This window comes from Aotus nancymaae, unplaced genomic scaffold (assembly GCF_030222135.1).
Source record: "Aotus nancymaae isolate 86718 unplaced genomic scaffold, 86718_ANA_hifiasm-v0.15.2.pri h1tg000057l, whole genome shotgun sequence".
Classification (NCBI taxonomy): domain Eukaryota; kingdom Metazoa; phylum Chordata; class Mammalia; order Primates; family Aotidae; genus Aotus; species Aotus nancymaae.
In genome coordinates, this window is record NW_026988471.1 from 14,149,445 (window position 1) to 14,174,427 (window position 24,983).

The window sequence follows — 24,983 nt, forward strand, 5'->3', positions numbered from 1 at the left end:
CCGGGTTCCAGTGATTCTCTTGCCTCAACCTCCCAAGCAGCTGGGATTACAGGTGTTCACCACCATGCCCAGCTAATTTTTATATTTTTAGTAGAAACAAGGAAGGTTTCACCATGTTGGCCAGGATCCAGGATGGTCTTGATCTAACCTCGTGATCTGCCCACCTCGGCCTCTGAAAGTGCTAGGATTACAGGCATGAGCCACTGCGCCTGGCCCAGCAAACTTCTTTAAATTCTCTTACTAGAGTTGTTTGAGATCACATAATGGTTTTGGACCACTTGTTGACTGACATATAGTTAGTAGACAGCTGAGGGTGTCACAAAGAATGGAGCGTCAGTCCCTTCACTTTCAACTTCTCCTCCAATAGGAATAGTTTTTATAGAAGTAAAGGCAGACAAGAGAACAGATATTCAGGATTGAGATCCACAGTAAGGCAGGAGAGAGACCAGAGATACAATTGGTGAAAGAACAGTTTGTAGGCTCACACAAGTTGTCCACCAAGATGCTGAAGGAAATTGCCAAGGTTTTCAGAACCATTTCAAGTCAGAAAAATAGAGAATAATTTCCAAAAGTAGAGGCAGACAAAAATTCAGACACTTCATCCCAGTTAGCTTGATGTCAATTCCTAGCAAAAATCTACCAATGATGCTTAGCCGCATGGTAAAGTATGGTCAGTGACGCAGACGTGACGCAGCTCACCTCAGGAATGCACTGTAGGCAGATACAATACTTCCTTTAGCAAGATGGGGGAGGAGGAACTGCACAATGTGCTTTGAGGTGGACATTTTGAATGCGGTGCTGTCTCCTGAGAAGGCTATTTGCAGAAGAGTATAGATACTCCGGGGACTCCTGCGGAGAGAACCATGCCTCATGAGAGGGCACTGCATGGAGGCAGATTTTGTCTCAATTTAAAAACAATCAGAGCTGTTCAACAACACAATGAGATTCTCTGAGAGTGAGCTCCCCATCACTAGAAGTATTCAACTAACATTAGCATTAGCATCTACCAACATTGCTCTAGGAGTGAACACAATATTGAGAAGTTGGACCAGTTCCTTCCAGTTTAAAAATTTTACACTGTGCTATTCCCATAAAGGGGTGTAGGCTCTAAAATCAGGCTTCGTGCTCTTGGTCATGGGACACATCATAGAAAGGTCTGGAGTCAGAATCTACTTGACCATTTATCATCTACATGACCTTGGGAAATTCACTTATCCCTCTAAATTTTCGCCTCCTTCTATGTAAAATGAAGGTAATTCTTTATAGGGAGGTTGTGAATTACAGGAACCTTGTAGGTAATAAATTAAATGAGATGATTTCCATAAAAGCATTTTATAAACTAAAAAGTGCTGTACTAATGTATGTTATCATTAAGCTTTTAGGAGCTTGGAAATAAAGGGCTCTTGAGGCTAGTAGCATTTTGTACAGATTGCATTATTTGATGCTGGCACTCTGAAGCCTGGATAGAAATAAAGTGCTGTGAAGCATATCATGCCAGCTCTGGCATGCAGGGCACAGATTATTACTCAAACTCCTCATTCAGTCATAATGATTATTTTAATGCATCAAGGCTGGGCTAGTGTATCCACTTGGAAGTTGGCATATTTTTATTTTGGTTTATTCTAAGTTTGAAAAATGATATATTGGGTACTCTCTAGGTCCAGAGACAGTCAATGAAATTCCCCACCTAATTAAAGAAGTTGACAGATGGAAATGAGTTTCATTAGATTCTATCCCCAACTCACTGCTGGACTTGGAGCAAGGTCGCTGGGGCTCTTCCTAGGGGGCCTCTGTGGGGAGAACGATGCTGAAGCGGACAGGGTTGTTTTCCTCTTGGCTTCTCTCCGGGCGCATAGACATTGGTGGTTTGTGATCTGCTTCTTAGCTGTGACTTCCAGCTCCTTTGCCTCATTGTTCTATAGAGAGCTCTGGCTGGAAAATGTTGTTTCTGGGTATCTGGGGACATGAATTCATTTCATTCGCATTTACTGTGTACCTTCTACTTTCTTGAATGATTGAACTTAGCAAGAATTTGTTGAACAACTATGCTAGGCAGCAAGCCTTTCGTCTCCACTGAGAATAAGAGGTGGGCCCAGCCCTGCTCTGATATAGGAGCTGTATATCCTTCCACCCCCAAAGCCACCAGAACCCTAGTCATCAAGCTGAGCCTGTACTGATTACTGTCAGCCCCTTGGGCTCCAGCACAGCACCGCTGGACACTGTGAGAGTGAGGGGTTCAAGAGCAGTATCAGACGCGGGGCTACAGGTGAGTGTTCCAGCAACCCAACCTCTCCCATGGAGCAGCACCATCACCCAAGCAGGGGCTGCTCCCTCCGGCCTCAGGGCTCCCTACATGAAGAGGCTGATTGAAGCCAGTGATTCTTAAGGACTTTTCCAGTGCTCTTAGAGTTTACAAATTTGTGGCTGATGAGTAATTAAACTTATAAAATACTAGAGCACTCCCTAGCCAAAAAGCACCAGCTTTTGAGCTGTCACTTAACTAGCTGAATGTTAAGCTAGTTAAGAATGTTGAGCTGAAAGACAACATCATTTGGCAATCCTTAGTATCTCTAAGGATACAGCGAGTCCTTAGTATCTCCTGGCAAGTCTTTGCTATCTCTGATCCATCTTCTATCTATACATAAAAGTAAAAATCTTTACCTCCTATAATGTATGTCAGCCCCTAACAGCTTGACTGGCACATTGTAGGGATTTGATAAATCTTTGCTAGCTCCCTTTCCCTACATCTCTGACAAAAGCATCTTCTTCTGTTTTTTATTTTTATTTTCAAGAGAGTGAAGACTCATTTATTAGAAGACCCAATAAGCAATGTGCTGGGGAAGAGGAGAGTGCAAAGGACTTAAGCAAAGTGAGAGCGATTCTGTTTCCCATCTAAGCCAACTTGGTGGAAGTTGCTAAGACCACCACCCTTGCAGCTGAAGACACCTCTCTTCCCCAGCTCTGCCTTACTTCCCTCCTGGGAGCTCAGGTCATCTCCCCAAGGCTTCCAGGGGATCAGGACACCCTTCTTTTAAATTCAGAAGATGGTGTCCTGCTGGGGCTCCAGAAAGCAGTACCACCCACTTCCAAGCTGGCTTGTGTTCCAGATGCTGCATTTTATGGCACAATATTCCCCGGGCTCTGCACTTCTGACATAGTAAATCTTCCTTCGTCTTCCTGCAGAAGTAATTGCCATACATGCATAAAACTGACTGTTGAAAAGTTTCAGCCCGTTTCCTTGTTCCCTTTCCACTGTGTAAGCATTCCTGCAGAGTCTGGCTCCGTCGCCCAGATGGTCTATGACAAAAAATCAACAACAACTCATCACCGGGTGTTATTTGGTGCCAAGACACACAGAAGGTTTATGTTTCACAATGGAAAGGTAAGTATTTCGAACAAGGCAGAACCCAGAGTATAAAAGCTCCTTTTATTTCATACTCTCTTTCACAGTGGTGGGTTTTATTTGGAATCTCACTAGAGACTTGACAGGGATAAAAAGCAACCATTTCCTGCCCAAAAAATGTTGCCTTCTGAATTTTTTGTTTTCACTGTTTCTTTGAACTCAGCCAGCCTAGGTAAGAGAAGGCTGTTCTGCATGGGAGGAAAATGACGCTGAGAAGGATGACATTGTTTGTGCTGCAACCAGGAACAGTGGCTCTGTAAAAGCCATGGGCCCCGGACTTCCCCAACCACAGCCTCTTCCGAGAGGCAGGTGGAGAGGTGAGAGCATTCCTACAGGGCAGCGGGATAGGCTGTCAGGCACAGGAGTGTGTAGTTGGCTTCGCAAAGTTTGTTTCTCTTTTCCTCTGTGTGGAAAGGTGTCTTTGTCTGTTCAGGCTGCTGTAACAAAATACACGAGGCAGGTGTTTATTGCTAGCAGTTCTAGAAGCTGGGAAGTCCTAGATTAAGGTGCCAGCAGATTTGGCGTCTGTTGAGGGCCTGTTCCTCATAGATTGGTGGCTTCTTGCTGCATCCTCACATGGTGGGAGGGGTGAACACCCTCCTTCAAGCCTCTTTTATAAAGGCACTAATCCCATTCATGAAGGCCCCATTCACGTGACCTGACCACCTCCCAAAGACCCCACCTCTGAATACCATCATCTTTGGAGTAAGATTTCAACATATATGAATTTTTAGGGGGAAGGGGACAAAATCTTCCAGACCACAGCAAAAGCTAACCTGGACTGTGAGACTGCGTTCAAGTCCATAAACGCTATGGCTATCTTTCCATGCACAGACTCTTTGCTAGGCACAAACTCTACTGAACATAATTTCTGCTGCCTCTATATATCGAATCTAGCCACTTATATCACCCTCAAAAAGGTTCTTACTCAGTGTTTCTTAACCTTTCTGGATTTTGGGGAATCCAGAGAAAGCCATGGGCATCCTCCCTCCTCCTGCCCCTGCTCTCTCCCCTCCCCCTTTCTCTCTCACACACACTTCATATACACTGAATAATTCTGCATGCAATTTCATAAACTTCTTGGACTCCCTGAAACCCGTATATGCAACCCAGGAGGTCAACGGATCCCCTAGTTAAAAAGTTTGCTCTAATTTGCATCCCATGTAGGAAATCCCTCTGAAGGTGTCTTTCCCGCCTGAGTGTCAGCTGTCTGATGGCAAGACTGCATCATGCTCACATTCATGTTCCCCTTAGCCATCAACCCATGACTGAGTGATCACGAGAGACGGATTCCAAGTCCAAGTCAGTGTGTTCCCTAGGACTCACCCATCCAGTGACTTGTATGATTTATTAACTGTAGAAGATTCTGTTCATTCAATGAAGAGTGCAGAATTATCATGCACCTTAAGAGGAAGGCTCCTTCTCACCCTCCAGACCAGAAGAATTCTCACAAATCCAGACCCGGTCATGGCACCGCTTAGCTGGGAAACTTCTGCAGCATCCATTGATTCCAATGACCTTGTTCCCTTAGGGCCATCTTTACAGCACGACCCCCTCACCTGGGCTCTGCTTCTTGAGCTGCTCCCCACCACCCAGAAGTCCCCTCCCCTGGATCTTAAGAAACTAATCAGGCACCAAGTTTAATTGGTTCCTTTTTTCCTGTCAGATGCAAAATATTTTCACATTTCATCACAAGCTACATCAAGCCTATTTTTGCCCTAGAGAGAAGAGGTGGCTTTCAAGTGTCACTTGGATCAGCAAAAGTCCTGTCATGAGAACTGGGAGCAGGAGAACTGAGGAAGGTAATGGAAAGAGGAAGGGATCTGGACTGGAAATGCCCGCTTCTCATTCCCAGCATTGCTGCTTATGACTAGGTGACCCCGGGTGTGTCACTCAGCCTCCCTCGGCTCTGTGTCCTCCTCTGTAAAATGAGCATAAGAGTATCACATTATTGTTTTGAGACTCCAAGGCCAAGCATGCGCCTTGTAAACTGTGTTTGCAAGAATAATATGAATCGTCCTGGTCCTAGTCCTGGGCCCTGGTCACTCTGCACGCTCGGGGAGAGTGGGGACAGTGCCCACGGGAACCAGGGGGACTCTCTGGACCTGACGGCTCCCCTGCCCTGCAAGGCCATCCTGTGCACTGATTCCAACAGCCTTGTGCCCTTAGGATGGACCAGCTCAAGGCCTCCTCCGGGACCAGGAATCCTGAATGAAACAGCAATTACCCTTTTCTGATAAACTCTCTGGCCCCCACAACTCCTAGCTCCACGGTGAACAGACAGCAGGAGAGCTGGCTGTGGGATCTCGTTGCCATGGCAACTCCTGCAGGTGTTCCTGAAAGAAATGACAAGGCCATGGGGCTGGGTTGCTTTTCTCTCTCTTTCGGCAAGCCTAGAAATGAGAAAGGTCACAGGGTGAGAGAGGCCTCCTAATGCCAGCAGACACGAAGGCCCCTGCCTGGGCTTACAGAGTCAGTAAATGGCGGATCTGAGGCTGCAATGGAATCTGCTCTTCCTCCCAGCAGCAGAACCGGAGAAGATGGTGACTTTGCTGCCCAAGCCTCCCATTCCTCCTTCGCTGGGTCTCCAGTTACCTGTTCTCTAAAGGGGATTCAATCAGGGCAGCTGCGAAGCCCCAGATCCCAGCTCCTCTCTCGCTCCTTCTGGTCGCAGATCCTTCCTCCCTCAGGGCTGCAGACCCAGCCAGAGGCGGGGCCCAGGATTTGGCAGTGAAGGTGGGGCTCGACTTTCCTCACCTTTCCTCTTTCCTCTTTGGTGACTGAGTCATGAGGGTGTGGCCCCAGGGCTCCAGATGGCCATGTGCCCTGCCACGTGGAGAAGGCCCATCTGTAGGGGCAGACTGAAACCAGCAGGCACAGAAATGGAGGCGGATGGTGGAGAGTCACAGAGAATCTTGGGCAGACGTCTCGGTCCCTAATCCAGTGTTCCTAGCGGCCCCTGCACCCTGCTCTCTGTGGCTGGTTATGAGCGTAAACAACTGCCCCTTCCAGAGTCCTCCCGTTGTTGTCCTCTGTCGAGAGCACCCACGTTTCTCCACCTCCCACGCCACCCAAGGTTTGTGTAGGTGGCCGCCACTGCCCTTCCCTCGGGGAATCTTCCACCCCTTTGCTCTTGGGGCTTGAAAGCCTCTGCCCTTTGGAAGACACGTAGAAGAGGCATCAGAAACAAGTAGGGAGGAATTTGGGCATGGCGGTGGGGACAGGGGGCCCTAGGTTTGCACTCCAAGGATCTCCATTGAAGGTGTAAACTCTAGCTACTCAGGCCCTGCGAGTCCTCCAGCTCAAATATCTTTTGTAGATCTCATCACAGCTCAGGCCTACACTGTCCAGATCCCAGAATGTTACCCCTGGGAGAGCCTGTCATAGAACAATTCTACATTTGGTATAGATGAACTTTATGAACAACGAGGTGGTATGATGCTGACTGCTGCTCAAAAACTGCAAGCCTAGTATATACATGCAATAGAATAGCGTTCAGCCTTAAAAAGGAGCGACCATCACATGTAACAACGTGGATGAACCTTGAGAACACCGCTAAGTGAAATAAGCCCCACATAAAAGGAGAAATACTGTGTGATTCCACTGGTTCTACATATATGAGACACCTAGAGAAGTCCAGTTCACAGAGAGAAAGTAGCATGGTGGTTGTTAGGGGCTGGGGCAGGAAAGAATGGGGGAGCTGTTTAATGAGTGTAGAATTTCAGTTTTGCAAGATAAAGTACTGGAGACTGGTTGCACAGCAATGTGAATGCATTAATACTGAGTACTGAACTGTACACTAAGAAAGGGTTAAGATAGCAAATTTTATGTTATGCATTTTTTACCAGACACACACACACACACACACACACACTTGGAACAGTGGAAACAGTAGGGATTTTAGTCTGAGAAACCATGGCTTCAAATCTCAGTTCTGCCACCTACTGGCTATGTGATTTGGGGATATTGTTTGGTCTCTGTGAACCTCACGATGCTCTGTAAGATGCATTTAAAAAAATCTAGCAATAAGATTATTGTGAAGATTACTTATGTTGCATGTTACGTACAAAGCAGCCACCAATCCAGACAGGATGTAAAAGGCTTTGATTAGCATGCTAAGGAGCTTAACCTGTGGATCATGGAGAGCTGTCCACCAGCTTTAAGTTGGGGATGACAAAGTTAGATACCTGCTTTAAAAAGATGGCTCTGATGGTTGCAGGGAGGAGATCCTGGAGTGGAGAGACTGGAGGTAAGGAGACCAGGTAGGAAATGCCCGAAGCAGGTGAAAACCGGGGCCTCAGGGACTCTTTCCATAGCAGTAGACAGGGCAGCTTCAGAAGGCGTTCCCGGAGAGAGGACTTGGCTGACATACTGGGGTGGCAGGCGATGACAGAGGGGGGATCAAAGATGTTTGAGCAAGATCCCTACACATGGACACACCTGTAGGGTGCAGCAGGGAGGCTTAAGGGACACGCCATGGCTGGGAGGAGACACATCTCAGCTCATAGAAGAAGAAGGTTTCACACAACTAAAGCTGCTGCCCCCAGGAATAAGCTGCTTTGTGAGACAAGCTTCAGGCAGAGGAGGCAGGACCTGCCAGGCAAGTTTGCAAGGAGTCCCAAAAGCTGGACCAGGTGATCCCTCAGGGCCCCTTCAATCCCAGTCATGGATTGCCTGCACCCTCACAAGGGAATCCCCCATTGACCAATCTCTTCCCATTTTCTATCCAGGGAGAGTTTGCAGGGATTAAATCGTGGCACACAGATTGAGCTCAGATATTAAGTATGGGGGAAACTGGAAATTCTACCAACTATGTGAGGTCACCTGGGATAAGGAAGTCTTTTTCTAAACAGGGATATCCTTTGTCAGGATGAGGATGATAAAAGGTCTATTTTAATAAGAAGGTAACATGAAAGGGTTCAGAGAACTCTTTTGCCTAACAGATCCTGGCAGTGGATAATCCACATGTGGGTGGGTTATCCGTTCTATACACGGAGATAGCTTGATGCTGAGTCTCTGGCTGTGGCCAATCCTTTATCCAAGGGCATGGTCATGAAGACTGTTAGCATCATCTAAGAAAGCCAGAATTCTCAAGGAGTACGGAGTTGTGCAGAAGTTGGGTTTTGGAGTCAGAATGATGTGAGTTCAAATCCTGACTCTCACTCTTAGGGAGACCTTAGGCAAGTTTATTAACCCCTCTCAATTGGTTCTCATGTATAAGTAGGGGTTACTATCTGTTTCCCTTGCTGGATGGTTTGTGACTGACTGCTAAGTCTATGAGAGACTCTGTACACATACAGGAGCTCGGTATACTGCACCTTATCTTATTGCTAGTACCAGCAAAGAGCAAAATGCTTTCCGGTTAAAGCAAAGGAGCTGTAAAAAAAATGAGCTACGATCGAATTTACCAAACGTCAGGAGGATGCCTTTTCCTGTCTCCTGGGAGAAAGTAAGTTGTAAATAAGAGGACTAACTTGGGCAGAGAGATGAAGGAAGCAAGCGAGGCGTGGAGAAAGCTAAACAATAAGGACTGCTGAGGAGAACTGCAAGTGTCCGGAAGAGAAAGGGCATCCTTTTTCTAAGGGAGAAGTGGGCTGAGTGTGTAGGGCACTTCTGCCCTGGCTACAGGGTGGCTTCCACACCTGCGCCCGGCCTGCAGCTCTGTGTCCCGATGGGGGAACTTGCAGTGGCCTGAGTTCCACTCAGCCAGGGCAGCTTTTCTCAGGCATTGGAAGATCCACCTAAGTCTCCTGCTTTGTAAAGCGAGTAGCTGTTGTCCTCCCAAAAAGACAGAACTCTAAGGGTCCTGATCTCTTAAGCAGCTCAGGCGTAGTAGGGAATCCTTGGAAATTCAAGCGTCCAAATAAAGATAAACAGAGCACAAGAGGGAGACTAGGGATGCCGCCTTAGGATTTTAGAGTCTACTTCCTGACCATACCACGTGCAGATGGTCCATGCCTGCAGTCTACTTCCCCCAGCGTCCTCTCCTCCAGTATCCTCAGGTTCCCTTTCTCCCCTCCTGACACTGGAGGAAGCGCCCCCTACTGTTGCTTGAGCCTAACAACAGTAGAGAGACGTGGGCAGACGCAGAGAAAGCCAAATAATGAAGCTGCTTAAAGTCATACATTAGCCAGGCCAGTTCTCAAACCCAGATCCCCTACTCCAATCCAGTGTTTTCTTCCAAACAGCCCTGCCTCTGCAACAGATGCATTGTTTGTCAAGACAACACGAATCCCATCTGCCTAAGAGTTAGCCATGGCAGAGTAGAAATTCCAGTCTGGCTCCTTCCCCTTTCACTAGTGAAGCATCAGGATACCCCCCAGCTTCAGAACATCCCAGGTCATCTGAACCACATATCCTAGCTCCCTCATCCCCTGGCCATTGCTGAAGGCTGGTGTTGGAAATCTTTGCCTTGTGCCTGGAGGCAACCTTCCAGAACTCTGACAGTCACTGGGGAGGAGAAACTCACACTCCAGGAGTCTAACACCAGCATCAGAGTTATTTTTCATTTTCCTAGCAATAGTTTGATGTGGATGATTCCTGGCTCACAGCTGTGAGCAGGTTGCAACACCAAAGCTCCCCAGTTTGCAGTGGTAGTCTCAAGTCTAAGAACTCTGGATTCATTAGAGCAAAAGGAAACCAAGCCTTCCTTCTCGTATCTACTGCTGCTACCATAACCCACAGTATGGGTACTCAAACAAGAAGCCTCCTTTTCTTCCTTTCAACCCTGGAACACCCATTGGTCCATTTACCTATTTTCTCGTTGTAACAGCCATCTTCAGTTTATAATGAGCTTGAAGTTATTAAGAAGAAATACTGAATTCCCAGCTGTTGGAGCTAAATTAGACTACTGAGCTGCTGCATTTGCAGCTAACTGGAGAAAAATGCAGTCTCTCTCCAAAGAATAGGCCAAACCTGCTTTTGAATGCTCTCTTGCTACGTTTATCATAATGAGTTTTTTTCCAAAAAGGTAAGACCCAGTTTTCAAGGGGAAAACAATGTATCCCGTGCCACAGGGCTGCTGCTATTCAGACCCAGGGCACTGCGCTGACTGGGAAGACGACCTCGACTGCAGATCCAAATTTAGCTCCAGGTTAGGGAAGCAATGGGACTTCTCATTTCTTGTAAAAATTGGATCCCTTGTTTTAAAAGCCAGCTCCTGCACACTCTCGTGTGTGAGAACAGGGCAAAGGTAATTGGGAGTTGACAGATCCATCCCTTCCCAAGTCAAGTCCAGCATCCCCCTTTTCCCAGCAGGCCTTTCCAGAGTGGGTCTGGCAGGGAGAGTCCTCGAGACTACCACTGCAAACTGGAGAGCTTTGGTGTTGCAAGTTGCTCACAGCCCTGAGCCAGGAATCATCCTTTTCATTCTCCTGGTGTGCTTCTGAGTGAAAGGAAAGTGGGCAGAGACATAGCCAAAAGAGAGAAGAAACCAGACACAAACCCTGCTCTCCTGACTGGCTGTGGTCCAGTAACTCTTGGGGACCACCCTAGATATTCTGACTTACTTGGTCAGACTGCGAGTAGGGGTGAGGGACTCAGGGACTCGGGCTTCAATCTGGGTTAAATGTTCCTCAGGTGATTCTGATATGCAGTCATGACTGATAACCACGGTCCAGATGGCCTTTAACATGAATGTTAACACTTTGGAAGTCTTTGACTCAACCTTATTTTAGTAAGCTAAGTGATGCCATAATCATCACTGTCTATGGAGAATGTTAATAGTGGTTAAATCTGCATACGCCTTCTGTAAAATCTCAGATACGAGGGAAGGTTTGGACGAAGGGCCCTACGTATTATTCTGTGAGAAACAGGGGAGTTCATGCATTTCAGTATTACAACTTTTTTTTTTTTTTGAGACAGAGTCTCACTCTGTTGTCCAGACTGGAGGGCAGTGGTGCGATCTCAGCTCACTGCAACCTCTGCCTCCCCGATTCAAGTGATTCTTGTGCCTCAGCATCCCAAATACCTGAGATTACAGGTGTGAGCCACCACGCCTGGCTAAGTTTTGTATTTTTAGGAGAAACAGGGTTTTGCCATGTTGGCCAGGCTGGTCTTGAACTCTGGGCCTCAAGTGATCTGCCCTCCTTGGCCTCCCAAAGTGCTGGGAATAGAAGCGTGAGCCAGTGGCCTGGTATTAAAACTCTTGAACAGAGTGAAGATGGAGTGTGCCCCACCTTTGGGAAGGCAGGGACATCAGCTGCAATTAGAAAAAGTCACAGGACATTTCATGGGCTCCCTCTGCCGTATTATCAGTCCCTGAACAGAATAGGGAGATGGGACATAGAGCAGAGTGTGCCATTCAAATGCTCTCCAGGACGTCCACCAGGTTCCTCAGCAGAGGGACCTAGAAGTGCTCTGGTGACTTAAGTGAACACAGCATTGGGCCAAGGGTTACATACCTGGGTTTGCACTGTGGTTCCATTACTTACTAGCTTTGTGACCTGGAGAAAATTACTTATTGATTAGTAACTTCAGCATTATTAGCCCTAGTGATGGGTGAGAAAACTGAGGCTCAGAGACAGAGGCCTCACAGTTTTCACACCTCAGCGATCTGACCCCAGAGTCTCTCCCCTTGCACTGGCTCACCCTGGGGGCCACGTCCGGCGAAGCGAAGCTATAGAATCTGAGTGTGAGTGAGGGCCAGAGCAGTCCTTGCTTATTCTGATTTGTTTTCAAAGAGAGAGGTCTGGGATAACAGATAGGAACCTTTAACTGTAAGAAAGACAACATACCATTTCACGCCTTCATCTAACATTTATGGTTAACATTCGAAACACCAACACAGAGAGGAACTGAGCATTCCAGAGTATTTTTCCAATTGGTGTGATTCTTGAGTGAATTCTTTATTTTTTGCTCCTTCTTTTTCTCTTCCCCCCAACCCCATAGAAACTGCCGAAACGTTTTAAATTTGGTTTCTAGTAAACGAGGACATGAGTCAAAGCCATGGAGTTTCTAGGAGGGAACCCCTTCCTCATAAGCATTGCGGGGGTGCAGGAGTAGAGTGTGGAGCCCCATAATCCTCTGTTGTCCTTTGCACCAGTTACTTCAGCCCTCTGAGCCTCAGTGTACTAATCCATAAAGTCAGGGTGTCATACTAACTGACTTCTGAGACCTGTAATACTGCAATTTGCAGAGAAAGGTCTCAGAAAGGATTCTGTTAAAACAGACTGTTACCTGAACACTGCTCACTCGATGTTTTCATTCACCTGAAATGTTGCAGGCTGGCTGCAAGGTTAGGGAAAACCCATTACCAGTAGGCATGCTTCCTGGGAGTGGCTTGACCAACACCATAGGACATAGGTGGTCCCGTTACGGTTCTAGGAGGTTTTTCTTTGACCTCGTTGGTCTGTCTAGACAGGCGTTACCTAATTTGGGAGAAATATGGCTTCCTCTTTCCTGTGAAGTATGTCAGAGGCTTGTGCAAGCCAGTCTCAATCTAGGTGCTACTGAATTGGGCAAGGAACTCAATGGGAGGTCAGGGGAGTGAGCAATTACACAATAAATCTCCTCCAAAAATGACCAAAACTTTCATCAGGACTCTGCAGCTACAATGATGATGGTGATGATAAACTGTAAGGTGAAGCAGTGAAATTCTTAAATAGATGGGAACCCAACCAGCTGTGTGTAGGGCACTGGTGGGAGTGGGGTGGGCAGGGGGAGGTGTGGATATGAGCCTGCCAATACACCATATGCTAAAGATCCCCTACGGAGCCCCGTTACATTCAGCCTGCTGGCTTTGACAGAACAATGCAGAAATTGATCAGAGATGCTGGCTTTGACAGAGCAATGCAGAAATTGATCAGAGATGCTGGCTTTGACAGAGCAATGCAGAAATTGATTAGAGGTAGCCTTTTCACATGACTTAAACTTGTGCAAATTATTCCCTGTAACAATGATGTAATATCACCTCATCTGCCTAGACTAAACCTTCCTATTAATACACAGCCACTCTCCCTCTCTCCAAATTATTTCTGTGGGGCAGAGGTAAAAGGCCAGCATGGCTTAGTGTAGATGGATGCCTCCAACCACCCCCTAGTCACCGTGTAGGTGTGGATGCTCTCCCCCCGGCTGCACCTCGGCTGCTGCTGTGGCTTGGATCGGGTATCAGTCTCAAGGGTGTGAAGTCTAGAGCCTCCACCACCAAGCACATACCTCTGTGGTGGCAGCAGATGACAGCAGGCTATGCCCTGGGACCCTTATCTTCCATCGCAGGGAATGCCCCTTGTGTGGGAGGTTTTCCTAAGGGTGTTGCTATTCACACCCTTGCTATGATTGGCTGTATGCAAATCAGTGAACCCTAAGATGCCAATCCCACCTGTGTTAACTGTGCATGCTGGCTCTGTTACTCCACCCACCTGTCTATGTAGGTTTACGGACATGAAATCTGTCAACCTGAACATGTTGACGTCATAAATTGTGACAGCCTCTAATCACACAGCAGCTATCATGTATTGGTCCTGATCATCTGGCTATGCCCTTAAGGTCATAATTCATATACTGTGACACCAGTGAGCAGGAGAGAGAGTTAGTATTTCTTCAGCTCCTGTGTGTGTCTGATAGAGCCTCACACACACTCATCAACGTTATGAGACAAATAACACCACCCTTATTTTTATACATAATAGACTGAGGTTGAAAGAGGTGGAAGAACTTGCTCGGGTTCATTTAACTCATCTGAGACTTGACTCCAGGTCCGTGCTCCCTCCGCCCAAGGCGCCTGTCCCAGCACCAGTCACAGTCCTTCAGCACACTCACTCCCCTTCTAATGCCGTCCCATCCACCACCACATCCAACTGCTGAACCACAGTTGTGGACACATTATTAACTGAATTCTCTCCAGAAAAGGCAGGTCGAAATAAAAGGAGGGTGGGTACGGAAGAGTTTCTCAGTCAATAAGAAAGTATGTTCACCAGTCAGTACAAGAAAAAAAAAAAGTTTAAAAAAAGCGGCAGCTTGCTCATCGTTTCCATACAGTTTTATTTGCAATTTGCTGGAACCACGGAGAACAATCGGCAGGTACACATGTTGCTTCTGGGAACAGCATTCAACTGCAGATGCTCTTCCGACCAAAGAGCAGGGCCACGGGCCACAGGCGGCCCTCACACCCAGTGCTGCGCTGCGCGGAGCGCCGTGCTGAAAGTTCTCAAGGCCCGGTGAGTCCCCCTCACCGCCAGAAGGAGCGACCCGGCTTCGGCTTCGTGGCCGGCCTCCCGCAGGTGTCTGCCCAGCTCCTCCGCATCCCAGCGCCCTTGCTGGAGGCCGGCCAAGAGGTGGTCAACAATACACGGATAGAAGGGAGTGGAGACACACTTCACCAGTAGCTTGGCATCCAGGAGCAGGGAAAGAAGTTCTTGGTCACAGTTGGAATCATTCACCTTTAAGAAATAAGACAGGCACAGCATGAGGGGGTGTCTGCTTTGCCTGCCTCCCCATCGAACCCCTCACTCTCCACTGGGCTGCCTTCATCATCATTCATGCCCTGACCTGTGTTTAAAAGCATGTAGATCACAGACTCGGATGACAGACATGGGCTCCTCTTAACATAAGACACAACCCCGTGCCAAGAACCCCACGGGAATAATCGCTACAGCTTCCAGATATTGGACAAGCATTACTTCACCGAGGCCTTCTGACTCAACCCCAGGACCGGCACTTGCACCTCCCAGTTGACAGATAAGGAAGCTGAGGTGTGAGAACTTTGCTTAACATTGTAGCCAGTGTTGCAGAGCCAGATTGTAAATTTGGGTCAGTCTTGAATTCAAAGCCTATGCTCTCAACAATCACATTTACTGTTTCATTTGTACTTTCACCGTGATCCACATTCTTTAACTCCGTATCTTTCTTTAATAAAAATACACATGACAAAAAATTTTTTTTCAGAAAGAGAACCTGTTTTGTACTCCGCTGAGAAAAGAGTGTGTCCCTCAAGCCCCTGGTACAAATAAGATCACCAGCAGTGTGGTTTTAAGCTGTTCTTGCTCAAGCCTCTAGGAAGCTCAGTACCAACCTCACCTTTGAAAAAATGGTTTCACAGGTTCTTCCAGTTTGCATATTCACTATCCTTCTCCCTGGTCTTGTCTTCCAAATGTATGTATTATTTTCAATATTTTTGTAAAGAATCAAGTCCACATGATCATATCACCAAAATTCGGAGCTTCTCACTTACACTGGGGTATCATAAAGCAGATCCCTGACAGATTTTTCTTAATGTTATCGTGTACTTTTAATAATTTGAATTGAAGGACTCTCAGAAGTAATGTCAAAGCCAGTTAACTAATGTTTAGACCACCTATATTATGCAATTGTACACAATGTACTCTTACTGCCTGTTCTGTGACAAGGAAGAAAGGCTACTGAAGATGTGAAGGTCAACTGTGTCTTCTGACTACAAGAATTAAAGCAAGAGAAGTATGGAGAATACAAGCTCCTATCCACTAGCAGATAGCACGAATCTTTCCTACACCTATAGGGGTCATTCAAAACCCAATGTGAATATCAGCTCCAATGCCATCTTCTTGCTGACATTTTCTTTAACTCTCTTGGACAATGCTTGGGAGTACAGCCAAGGATTCCTCCTTCCTCCATACTCTCAACATCCCTGAGATCTGCCTCTTCATGTTGTACGACAGTAATTTTACTTATTTTTTGAGATGGAGTTTCACTCTTGTTGCCCAAGCTGGCTTTATTTATTTATTTAGACAAAGTTTCACTCTTGTTGCCCAGGCTAGAGTGCAGTGGTGCAATCTCAACTCACTGCAACCTCTGCCTCCCAGGTTCAAGCAATTCTCCTGCCTCAGCCTCCCAAGTAGTTGGGATTACAGATGCATGCCACCACACCTGGCTAATTTTTTGTATTTATTAGAGACAGGTGTTCACCATGTTGGTCAGGGTGGTCTCGAACTCATGACCTCAGGTGATCCACTTGCCTGGGTCTCCCAAAATGCTGGGATTACAGACATGAGCCACCGTGCCCAGCCAGCATGATAGTAATTTGCATGTAATTTGTAGTAATTTGGGAAATTCTTGAGGGTACAGAAGTTTTATCATTTTTCTATTTCAGCACCCCATTTCATTAACATTTGTTAAATGGCTGAGTGAACCTACATTATTAAACTTTGTCGCATTTTTGTAAACTGCACAAGTACACGATAAAGACCCTATCTCGCAGAGAGACTGAATACAACTAGACTCTAGAACAGAAGAAGCTCTCCGCAAACCCTCAGCGTCTTTTCTCTGCCCTCCCATTTCACGAACACTCACACAGCCCACCTTTGACCCAAAAGACACTTAGACTGAAGTCCATTTGTCTTTGTTTTTGTTTTTAGGAGCTAGATGACAGAAAAAGCCACTGGTCCAAAGGACTTGCTTTTGTGCTGGAAGGGGCACGGAGCTCTGACTTCTCGCTGGGGCTCCCTATGAGTTCTGAATGTCTTCTTTTCATCCCTCCTCTCCCTGTCTCTTCATACCTAGCAAACAAGATCTCAACCCCACAGAGCTCCTTCCTCAGCAGCACAGTCTCTTCATGCCAGAACCCTGAGAGGCCCTTTAAGTTTTCAGATGTCCCTTTGGGACGGTTCTCGCCTCCTCTGACAGAGGCAGGTTCGGTGAGGTCAGGCGTCACCCAGTTGCTACATGGCAGAGTGGCCTGGAAGCCCGCGTCTCGGACCAGTGGACTTGTTTGCTGTTTGCTCCCCTCCAGAACATGAGTTCCTATGAAGCTGAGATCTTGTCTCTTCTGTTCACCCCTGTAACGCCATGTCCAGAATGGGTGGCCACATGCTAGGAGCTGAGCCAGATTTGGAATGAATGAATACCCAAGTGAATGAATAACTCCAAAGCTCACATTCTTTTAGTTCATGTGGCTTCCTCCTCCCACATGCATGCACATGCCAATGCGTGCACACACACAGGGCATCTGAGTTACTGTATGTGTTATCTTCCCTGACCTAACCCTGCAGGAGAGAACAGAGTGTGTGCCAGGATGCTGCAGGCACATGTTTGATAAGATACACAGATAAAAGGCTCCGAATCTCAACGCTGCAGGGCAATACTTTCTTTGTTGCCCTGAATACGTTTTCTAGGCTAAGACACCTTTATTATTCTTCCATTTCACTCACTAACCCTCCCTCTGGGAGGCTGACAGACTCCTAGAGAGGGAGTGATGGATTCTTCCAGCCTGAGGAAGAGACGAGTTCTGTTAACGCCTGCGGCCACTGCTCCTCTCATTCCCTTCATAGTTTGTGTTTCTATCCAGTGCAACCCAAATCCTTCCTGTGTTTCTGGCTGGATATACTCAGCTTTTCAGAAGCTGCTCGCATCCTGGCATGGAGGGTAAGAGGTATGGAAGGGCAAGGCAGGCTGTCTTCTCTCCAAAAGCCTGCTGCTTGCTGTCTTGGCTGAGAACGCCTAAGGCCAAAGACACGGAAATAAATGCGAGCTTCCCCTTGGCCCTGGCCCACTCTGAGGCTCCCTAAAGAAAGATAAGGGTCTGGGTTTGCTGACCTGCGCTAAGCTTGGGCAGCGAGTAGGGAAAGGCTGGGAGGAATTTTGGGTTTGGCTCCCGTAAAATCAAGTGCTGGAAAAACAGGGTGGGTGACTTTATCTTATTTCCTTTCCCTGACACTCTACCTGGGCCTGGCTCTTTGTAAGAAACACAGAATGGCCAGAGAACACTTCATACTTGTCAGCTGCAAGGAAAAGCAGCTGCATTGATAAGCTTCCTGTGCCTATTTGGGAACAAAATAGAGAAAAAAAGAATAAAGAAAGAGATGGCCTTTGTAATGACCCATTCCAACAGGTACACTTTAAAGCAGAGTCCGAGGTCCAGAGAAGGAACAAGTCACAGACAGCCAAGATGTTCCTTGCCGCATACCAGGCCCCTGTGTCAGGGTGCCAAGGCCAGACTGAATCACCCATCAGCACAGCCGAGTGTCCCAAAGCACTCTCGGCACCGTGACATTTGCACCACACTGCTGAGGCGCTAGGTGAATTTGTTAAGCCTCAAGCTGTCTTTGTTTTGTCTTGTTTTTAACTAAAATTTGTACTAAACATACTAAAACCCTAGTACTACCAACCACAGAAGCCTGGAACTCTCTGACCACCCATTATTCATTCTAACCTACTTTTTCTTTTTGAAATAAAAAGAAAAAAGTGGAAATAATTGGAAAAAAACATGCCACCTTCTTGCTGACATTTTCTCTAGCTCTCTTGGCCAAGCCGATTCCTCCTTCCTCCACGCTCCAGGACACCTGAGGTCTGCCTCTTCAGGCTGTATGACGGTAATTTGTATGTCGTCCACATCTGGACCACCACAAGAGAATTATTTCAGCCTCCTTTCCTCTCGAGTACTGTCCATGTGCATAGATTTTTTCCCACAGTTAATATATGATATTTGTATTCTACTTTTCTCATTATATGCTAAGAATTTTGTAATTGTTTTTACATAGTTTTTAGTCTTAAAAATTTTAATGGCTGCAAAATAGTTGTTATAAGTTATTTGACTTCTATAAATATTTCAGCCATTTTAAATTGTTTGATAGTCCTGAAATACTACCATGAATGATTTCACATACACACTTTCTTCTTCATCAAAATGATCTGCATAGGATGTTACCAGGTGAGGTATTACTGGAGTGCTACGGACTGACCTGTGTCCCTGCACACATTCATATGTCGAAGTCCTTACCCCCAGTACCTCACAATGTGACTGTATTTACAGAGAGGGACTTTAAAAAGGCAATTAAGGTAAAATGAGGTTGTTAGGATGGACTCCAATATAACTGGGGTCCTCCTAAGAAGAGAAGACAGGACATGCACATGAAGCAAGGGTCAACCACGTGAGGACAGAGTGACAAGGGGGCCATCGACACGCCAAGGAGAGAGGCCTCGGAAGAAACCAACCCTGTTCGCACCCTGACATCAGACTTCTGGTCTCCAAAACTGTGGGAAGAGACACTTCTCTTGTTTAAGTCATTTAGTCTGTGGCACTTTGGTAGGGTAATACGAGCAAATTAATATATCAGGCAAAGTATCTGAAACATTCTTTCGGCTCTAAATGTGAATGTAAGTACAACCACACAGTGATGTCAACTGTGTCAGCTTACAGCGGTGACAGTGTAGGAAAGCATCAGTGTCATGTCATGAACTTCTCAGCTTTAGGTGTTAATATTTTGAAAAGAAAAAAATCATTTGTTAATTTAGGAGACAGGTAATGGTACCTCAAGGTTGCTTTAATTTGACTTTGTTTATTTGTAAGAATGAATTTATCCATAAATTTCCTATCATTTTTATTTTTTGTTTTGGGAAGAATCAATCATTCACTCATTTAGGAGAGTTATAACAGCTTTCCACTCTTTCACATGTGAAGGATTCTCTGTATAACTGAAATCTTAACCCTGATTTTCATTATCATGAACACTCTAACCTATTATTTACAATTCTGTTTCGGTTATTTTTTTTTGTACAGAAGTTTTACACTTTTATATTGTCAGGAAAGGATCTACTCCTTTAACACTTATTCTATTGCTTTAGCTCTCAGAGGTTACAATACCTCAAAGGAACTGATATATATTCTTTTTATATTTTCTGACTTTCAACAATATTTAACTCTTAAACTGATCAGGAATTGACTTGGGTATATGATCATGGAAAATGACACAGCCCTGTCAGTGGGTTGACTGGTGCTTAAAGGGCATTAGAAAGAAAATATATTCTGTCATTTTTGGATGCAGTTTGGATGTGAGAAATAAATATGAGATGAGTCCAGAGGATTAGTTGACTTAATTCCCCTGATCAAATAACTTTAAATTATAGCGAGAGACAGTCTAGTGCTATGAAAAGAAGACAGGCTTTTGGGTTAGAGACAAATTTCCAATCCTGGTTCTGTCACTGAACAGCGGTATGACCTTGTTAAGGACGATCTCTCTGAGCTCGTTTCCACATCAGAAATACAGACTGTCTGTGAGGGTGGGAATAATACAAGCTTTCAAGTGCCCAGCATAATGCCAGTGCAGAGTCCAGGCTCAGTAAATAGCTGATGTTAATACAGCCAAACAAATCATGAAAAAAGGATTTTCCAGAAAGGGAAGGGCTTATATGTATCAGAAGATGAGTAAAATGCTTGCTATCTCTGTCAGAGATTGTTTTCTGTGTGTCAGCAATTAATTTTTGAGAATAAATGATACTTTACAGATCTTGGAAAAGAAATCTATTAAAGCACAAAGCACTGCTGTCTTCCAAGCCATTAAAACGTTATCTGCTTAATTCCTCTTTCAACAATAGGTAATGAACCTTTTCTGATTTAAAATCTTTGATTTTATGGATCTATACCAAGCTAAGAATAATTACAATAATGAGGAAAGTTGAAATTCCAGAAGCATAATGCATGCAGGGCCTCATTTCATTTACTTTAAAGATGATTATTTAATATTATTTCATTGTTTACTTTAGGGAAACATATTTGTCCTGTTCTCATACATACTATTACTAATAAAAGTTATTAGAAATATCAACCACAAGAGTAGAAAAATAAAAGAACAACATAAGTATACACTTGGGAAAAATGCCTATAGATAATTTACATATTCTGTATTTAGTTGAATATGATATTCAGATTCCATTTTTTCAGCATACCATCAGTTTAATAGAATATTAAACGGCATGGCACTTAATATTACTTCTGGAACCACAACTATGACAAATCATCTGTTCATGATCTAACGAGAGGGAGAAAATCTTTGAAAATCCAAGCTTGATCACCCTCTTTCTTGGTTTTGTATAAATATGCCAATTTCACACATGCTTTTCTGAAAATTTTTACGGTTCTTTACCTCTCTGTAACCAAACCCAAGAGGGTTCTTAATCCGGCTAGTTTCACACGCCATACCCACCTCCTTGCCACCTTGGTTAACTCCTGTGTTATTATTTCACATGTCAATCTCTCCGTGAGATAATTCCTTTAAGCACAGTGATGGTAATATTTTATCTCATCTTTATAAACATCTTACCTATTCCTCACTTCACACACAGTGCCAGGCTGTGCACAAGGGTGCTTGATATGTCCATTCATACCAAGTAAGTTAACTAACCACCCGTGCTGTTTAGGAATCTAGGCTGACCTGGAGAGTGAGCTGCCTATCACTGGACTCATCCAGCTAAGACCTCTGGAGATGCTGCTGCAGAGCTTCCTTTATCAAGAAAACCGAGCACAGCCTAAGGATGACTGACAGGAGGTGCACATCAGATCTCAGTATGCTCAGGTTAAAATGATAGTTCGAAATAAGTAGACATAGCCACAATTTTGAGAAAAGAGCCTGGCACTCAAAGAGCCCAAAGAACAGTGATTGTTCAGAGAGGCCAGTTCACCACCCACGGGTATCTGGAAGAGTAAAGGCAAGTCCTCGCTCCATTCCTTGAATCATTTGGCTCACTTCAACCTAACATGGTATGGACACACTTAGAGGAAAACCAACTGACATTAGTATTAACACCAAAGAAGGACTCTGAAGACACCAAACGAGGCTGTTAGGACCCCAACTCAATATGCCTGCTATCATGGCCTGCAGAGGCAAGAGGGAAAGTGTGTAAACCCGAGCTAGGCAAGGAGAAGGCAATACTGAGGGAGCACTCCAGGTGGAAGAGACACTCGCTAGGGAGGTCCTGGCTGGAAACCTGCATAGAGTTAAAAAGGAACAAAGACAGGAAGGTTTCCTGGTTTTGTATAAATATGCCAATTTCACACATGCTTTTCTGAAAATCTTCATGATTCTCTCCCCAGACTGGACACTGGTCACTGTAAATAATGCTGGAAGATTCTGGTGCTTTCATGGCAAGATTACAGGGGACAGGAATCACATTTATCAAATATGTGAAGGGCTGTCATTGGAAGAAGGACTTTACTAATCTGAGAAAATCCCCAGGGCAGGACTAAGGTCAATGTGTTTAAGATAAAGGGGTGCAGGTTTCATTTAGGAGGTGCTCTCGTGTCAGGATCTCACCCAAAATGGCACAGAGCCCCCAGCAGTGCTTAGCCGGAGCCTGAGGGAGCGAGTGGGCTTCAAAAGGAAGTACAGTTAGGTGAGTTGCTGGACTAGGTCTGCTCTAGCCTTTTGCAGAGCTAATATTATATGCCTCAAGCTGCTTTCAACAACTTCAGGCCTCTGTAGAAATAACCCTTTTCCAATGTAATAAAGCCTTACTACTTACATTGAAAGCAGAAGCATGGTTGAGTATAGACTTTGAATGTCAGGTCTGGGGTTTACATTTCAGCTCTGGCTTCTTACTAGCTGTGTGACACCTGAGCCGCAGTGTTTTCATCTGTGACACCAAAATAATGTCTTCTCATAGGACCATTAAGGTAAAGAGAGAATGTGCCTTTTATAGTACTTGGCAAAGAGATTGGGATTTGAAAGATGGTAATTATTGGCATCAAGGTGAAACCCTTAATTAGGTGCTAGAGGTCCTAAACACTTACAACCCAATGAATTACTGTTTGAACAGACAGCATAGTTCAGGACAAGCCCTGGGATGAGGGCGCCCTAGGGGCACTGAGCAGTACCAAAGAGGAGGAAGCAGTGAAGAGCAAGAGCCACTACACATCGGGAAGGCTCAGATACAAAACAGTTATCAGTATGTATCTGCTTACTTTGATGAATAAGTCAAGAGGCTTCCATCCAAATAGAGAATATTCCAGAGATGCGAGTCAAACACATCAGTAGCATCACCCTTCTTAGAATAAGGTTTTGAAAGTGAGCTCTCAATCTTACTGAGAGTGATGGAGAAGGTAATCCAGAAGTCTATACCATGCAAGGTTTTAATTATTCATCATCAGTACAGTCTCAAGGAAGGACTTTCCATTTCCGGCCCAGGAAAGAGGCTGTGGCCATTTATAAAAGGTTACAAGCACCAGAGGTCTGCAATTTCAGAAAAGCTTGGAGAAAGAAATGAGTACTACTACTGGAGGAAAAGCCAGTACCATCTCTGGCATCAGCACTTAAGCATCATCCTTTTAACTGTAAACACCTATAAAGCTGTCAGTATGTTATAATGAATAGCAAAATAATACATGCTATCAGCAAACGAGTGGGGGTGTTTTTCCACTTAGATCTGCACATGGTGCAGGAGACACTGCTATCAGAGGAGTGCCTTTGCCAGGTATTTTTCTTTTAATGACAATAGAAACTACTGTCAACAACTAATAAGGGGAAAACTGAAGTTACTGATGAACTCAAGCACCCGGCTAATGGACATGGTGAACAGCAAAATAAAAACAACAAACGAAAGCAAAAGTTACACAGTTTTCATCGCAATACCAAGGATGACTTGAAAACAGCTAAGCATGAGTCCTGCCAAAATGCCCACTCAAACTCTTCCCTTAGAAAAGTGTAAACACAGCCCTTTAATGGTGTTGGAAGAGCAATGATGAATTACAGTGATTTCATATTTTGTTTATGCAGCATTTTTAAATGATACAATTATAGATATGGAGAACAGATTAGCAGTTGTCAGGGGTTGTTCAGGAGGTAGAGAGGAAGAAGGCTGTGGCTATAAGGACAGCATGAGAGATCCTGTGTCCCATACCTTGACTGCAGTTAGTAATCACACGAAGTTACAGTTGATTATGTCACATGGAGAAACACACACACACACACACACACACACACACACACACGCACACACACAGAGTGTCTGCCAAACTCATAAAATCTGTACAATGTCGACAGATTCTATCAATGTCAACGACCAGGTCATAATATTGCAGGCGAGTATCCCGTATCCAAAACGCTTGAGATCAGAAGTGTCCGTTTGTTTGTTTTTCCAGATTTTGGAACATCTGCATTACATTTACTTGTTAAGTATTCCTAATCTGAAAATCTGAAGTCTGAAATCTGAAATGCTGTAAGGAGCACTTCCTTTGAATGTCATGTTGGTGTTCAAAGAGTGTTGAATTTGGGGGCATTTTGGATTTCTGGATTAGAGGTGTTCAACCTGTATACCAGAGTTATGAAAGATGTCACCACTGAGGGAAACTGGGTGAAGAATACGAGACCGTGCTATATTATCTCTTAAAACGGAACATGAATTTAAAATTATCTCAAAAAGCTAAAAAATGATTTTTAAATGAAAAACTCTGTAAAACCTTAGCTCTTTGGGGAATGCAAAAAGTTCAAAGACACTTAGCATTTTTGTGGGGGACACATTTTTATGGCACAGATGGGCTAGCCTAACGTGAGCATTCAGCTTAGTGCAGAGAAGTTACAGTGGTCTCATTACTGAATTTCTAAAAGGAAGGATCTGAATGGCAGGCAAGTGACTCATCTTAGCAATTTATACCTGTGGCTTTGATTCTTGGATCTGAAGGGCACAGACGTTTTGTGCACTATCATCACAACCACAGGCAAACTACTCACAGTCTGCAGAGCAGTTTCAAAACCACAGGCTTAGCACCATGCAGCACATCTAACGTGCAGATTGAAGACGGAAGTAAATCAGTGCCATATTAAAGGGACTTGGGCATTGCAGTGTTACCATTTAGTTTCTTATTTTGATAGTTACTGTGTATGTATGTGGGGGGAGGTGC

At 45.1% G+C, this 24,983-nt stretch overlaps 1 protein-coding gene across 2 annotated transcripts in view; it reads right to left on the bottom strand.

Moving 5' to 3' along the window:
- Positions 1 to 13,024: 13,024 nt before the first annotated feature.
- NBAS (NBAS subunit of NRZ tethering complex) overlaps positions 13,025 to 24,983 on the bottom strand; it is a 372,519-nt gene continuing 360,560 nt past the window's right edge. For both annotated transcript variants that reach the window (XM_064363868.1, XM_064363867.1), the window contains one exon: positions 13,025 to 14,781. In XM_064363868.1, the coding sequence (XP_064219938.1) occupies positions 14,506 to 14,781 (276 nt within the window). In that variant the 3' untranslated portion in view covers positions 13,025 to 14,505. The remainder of the gene's footprint in view (positions 14,782 to 24,983) is intronic.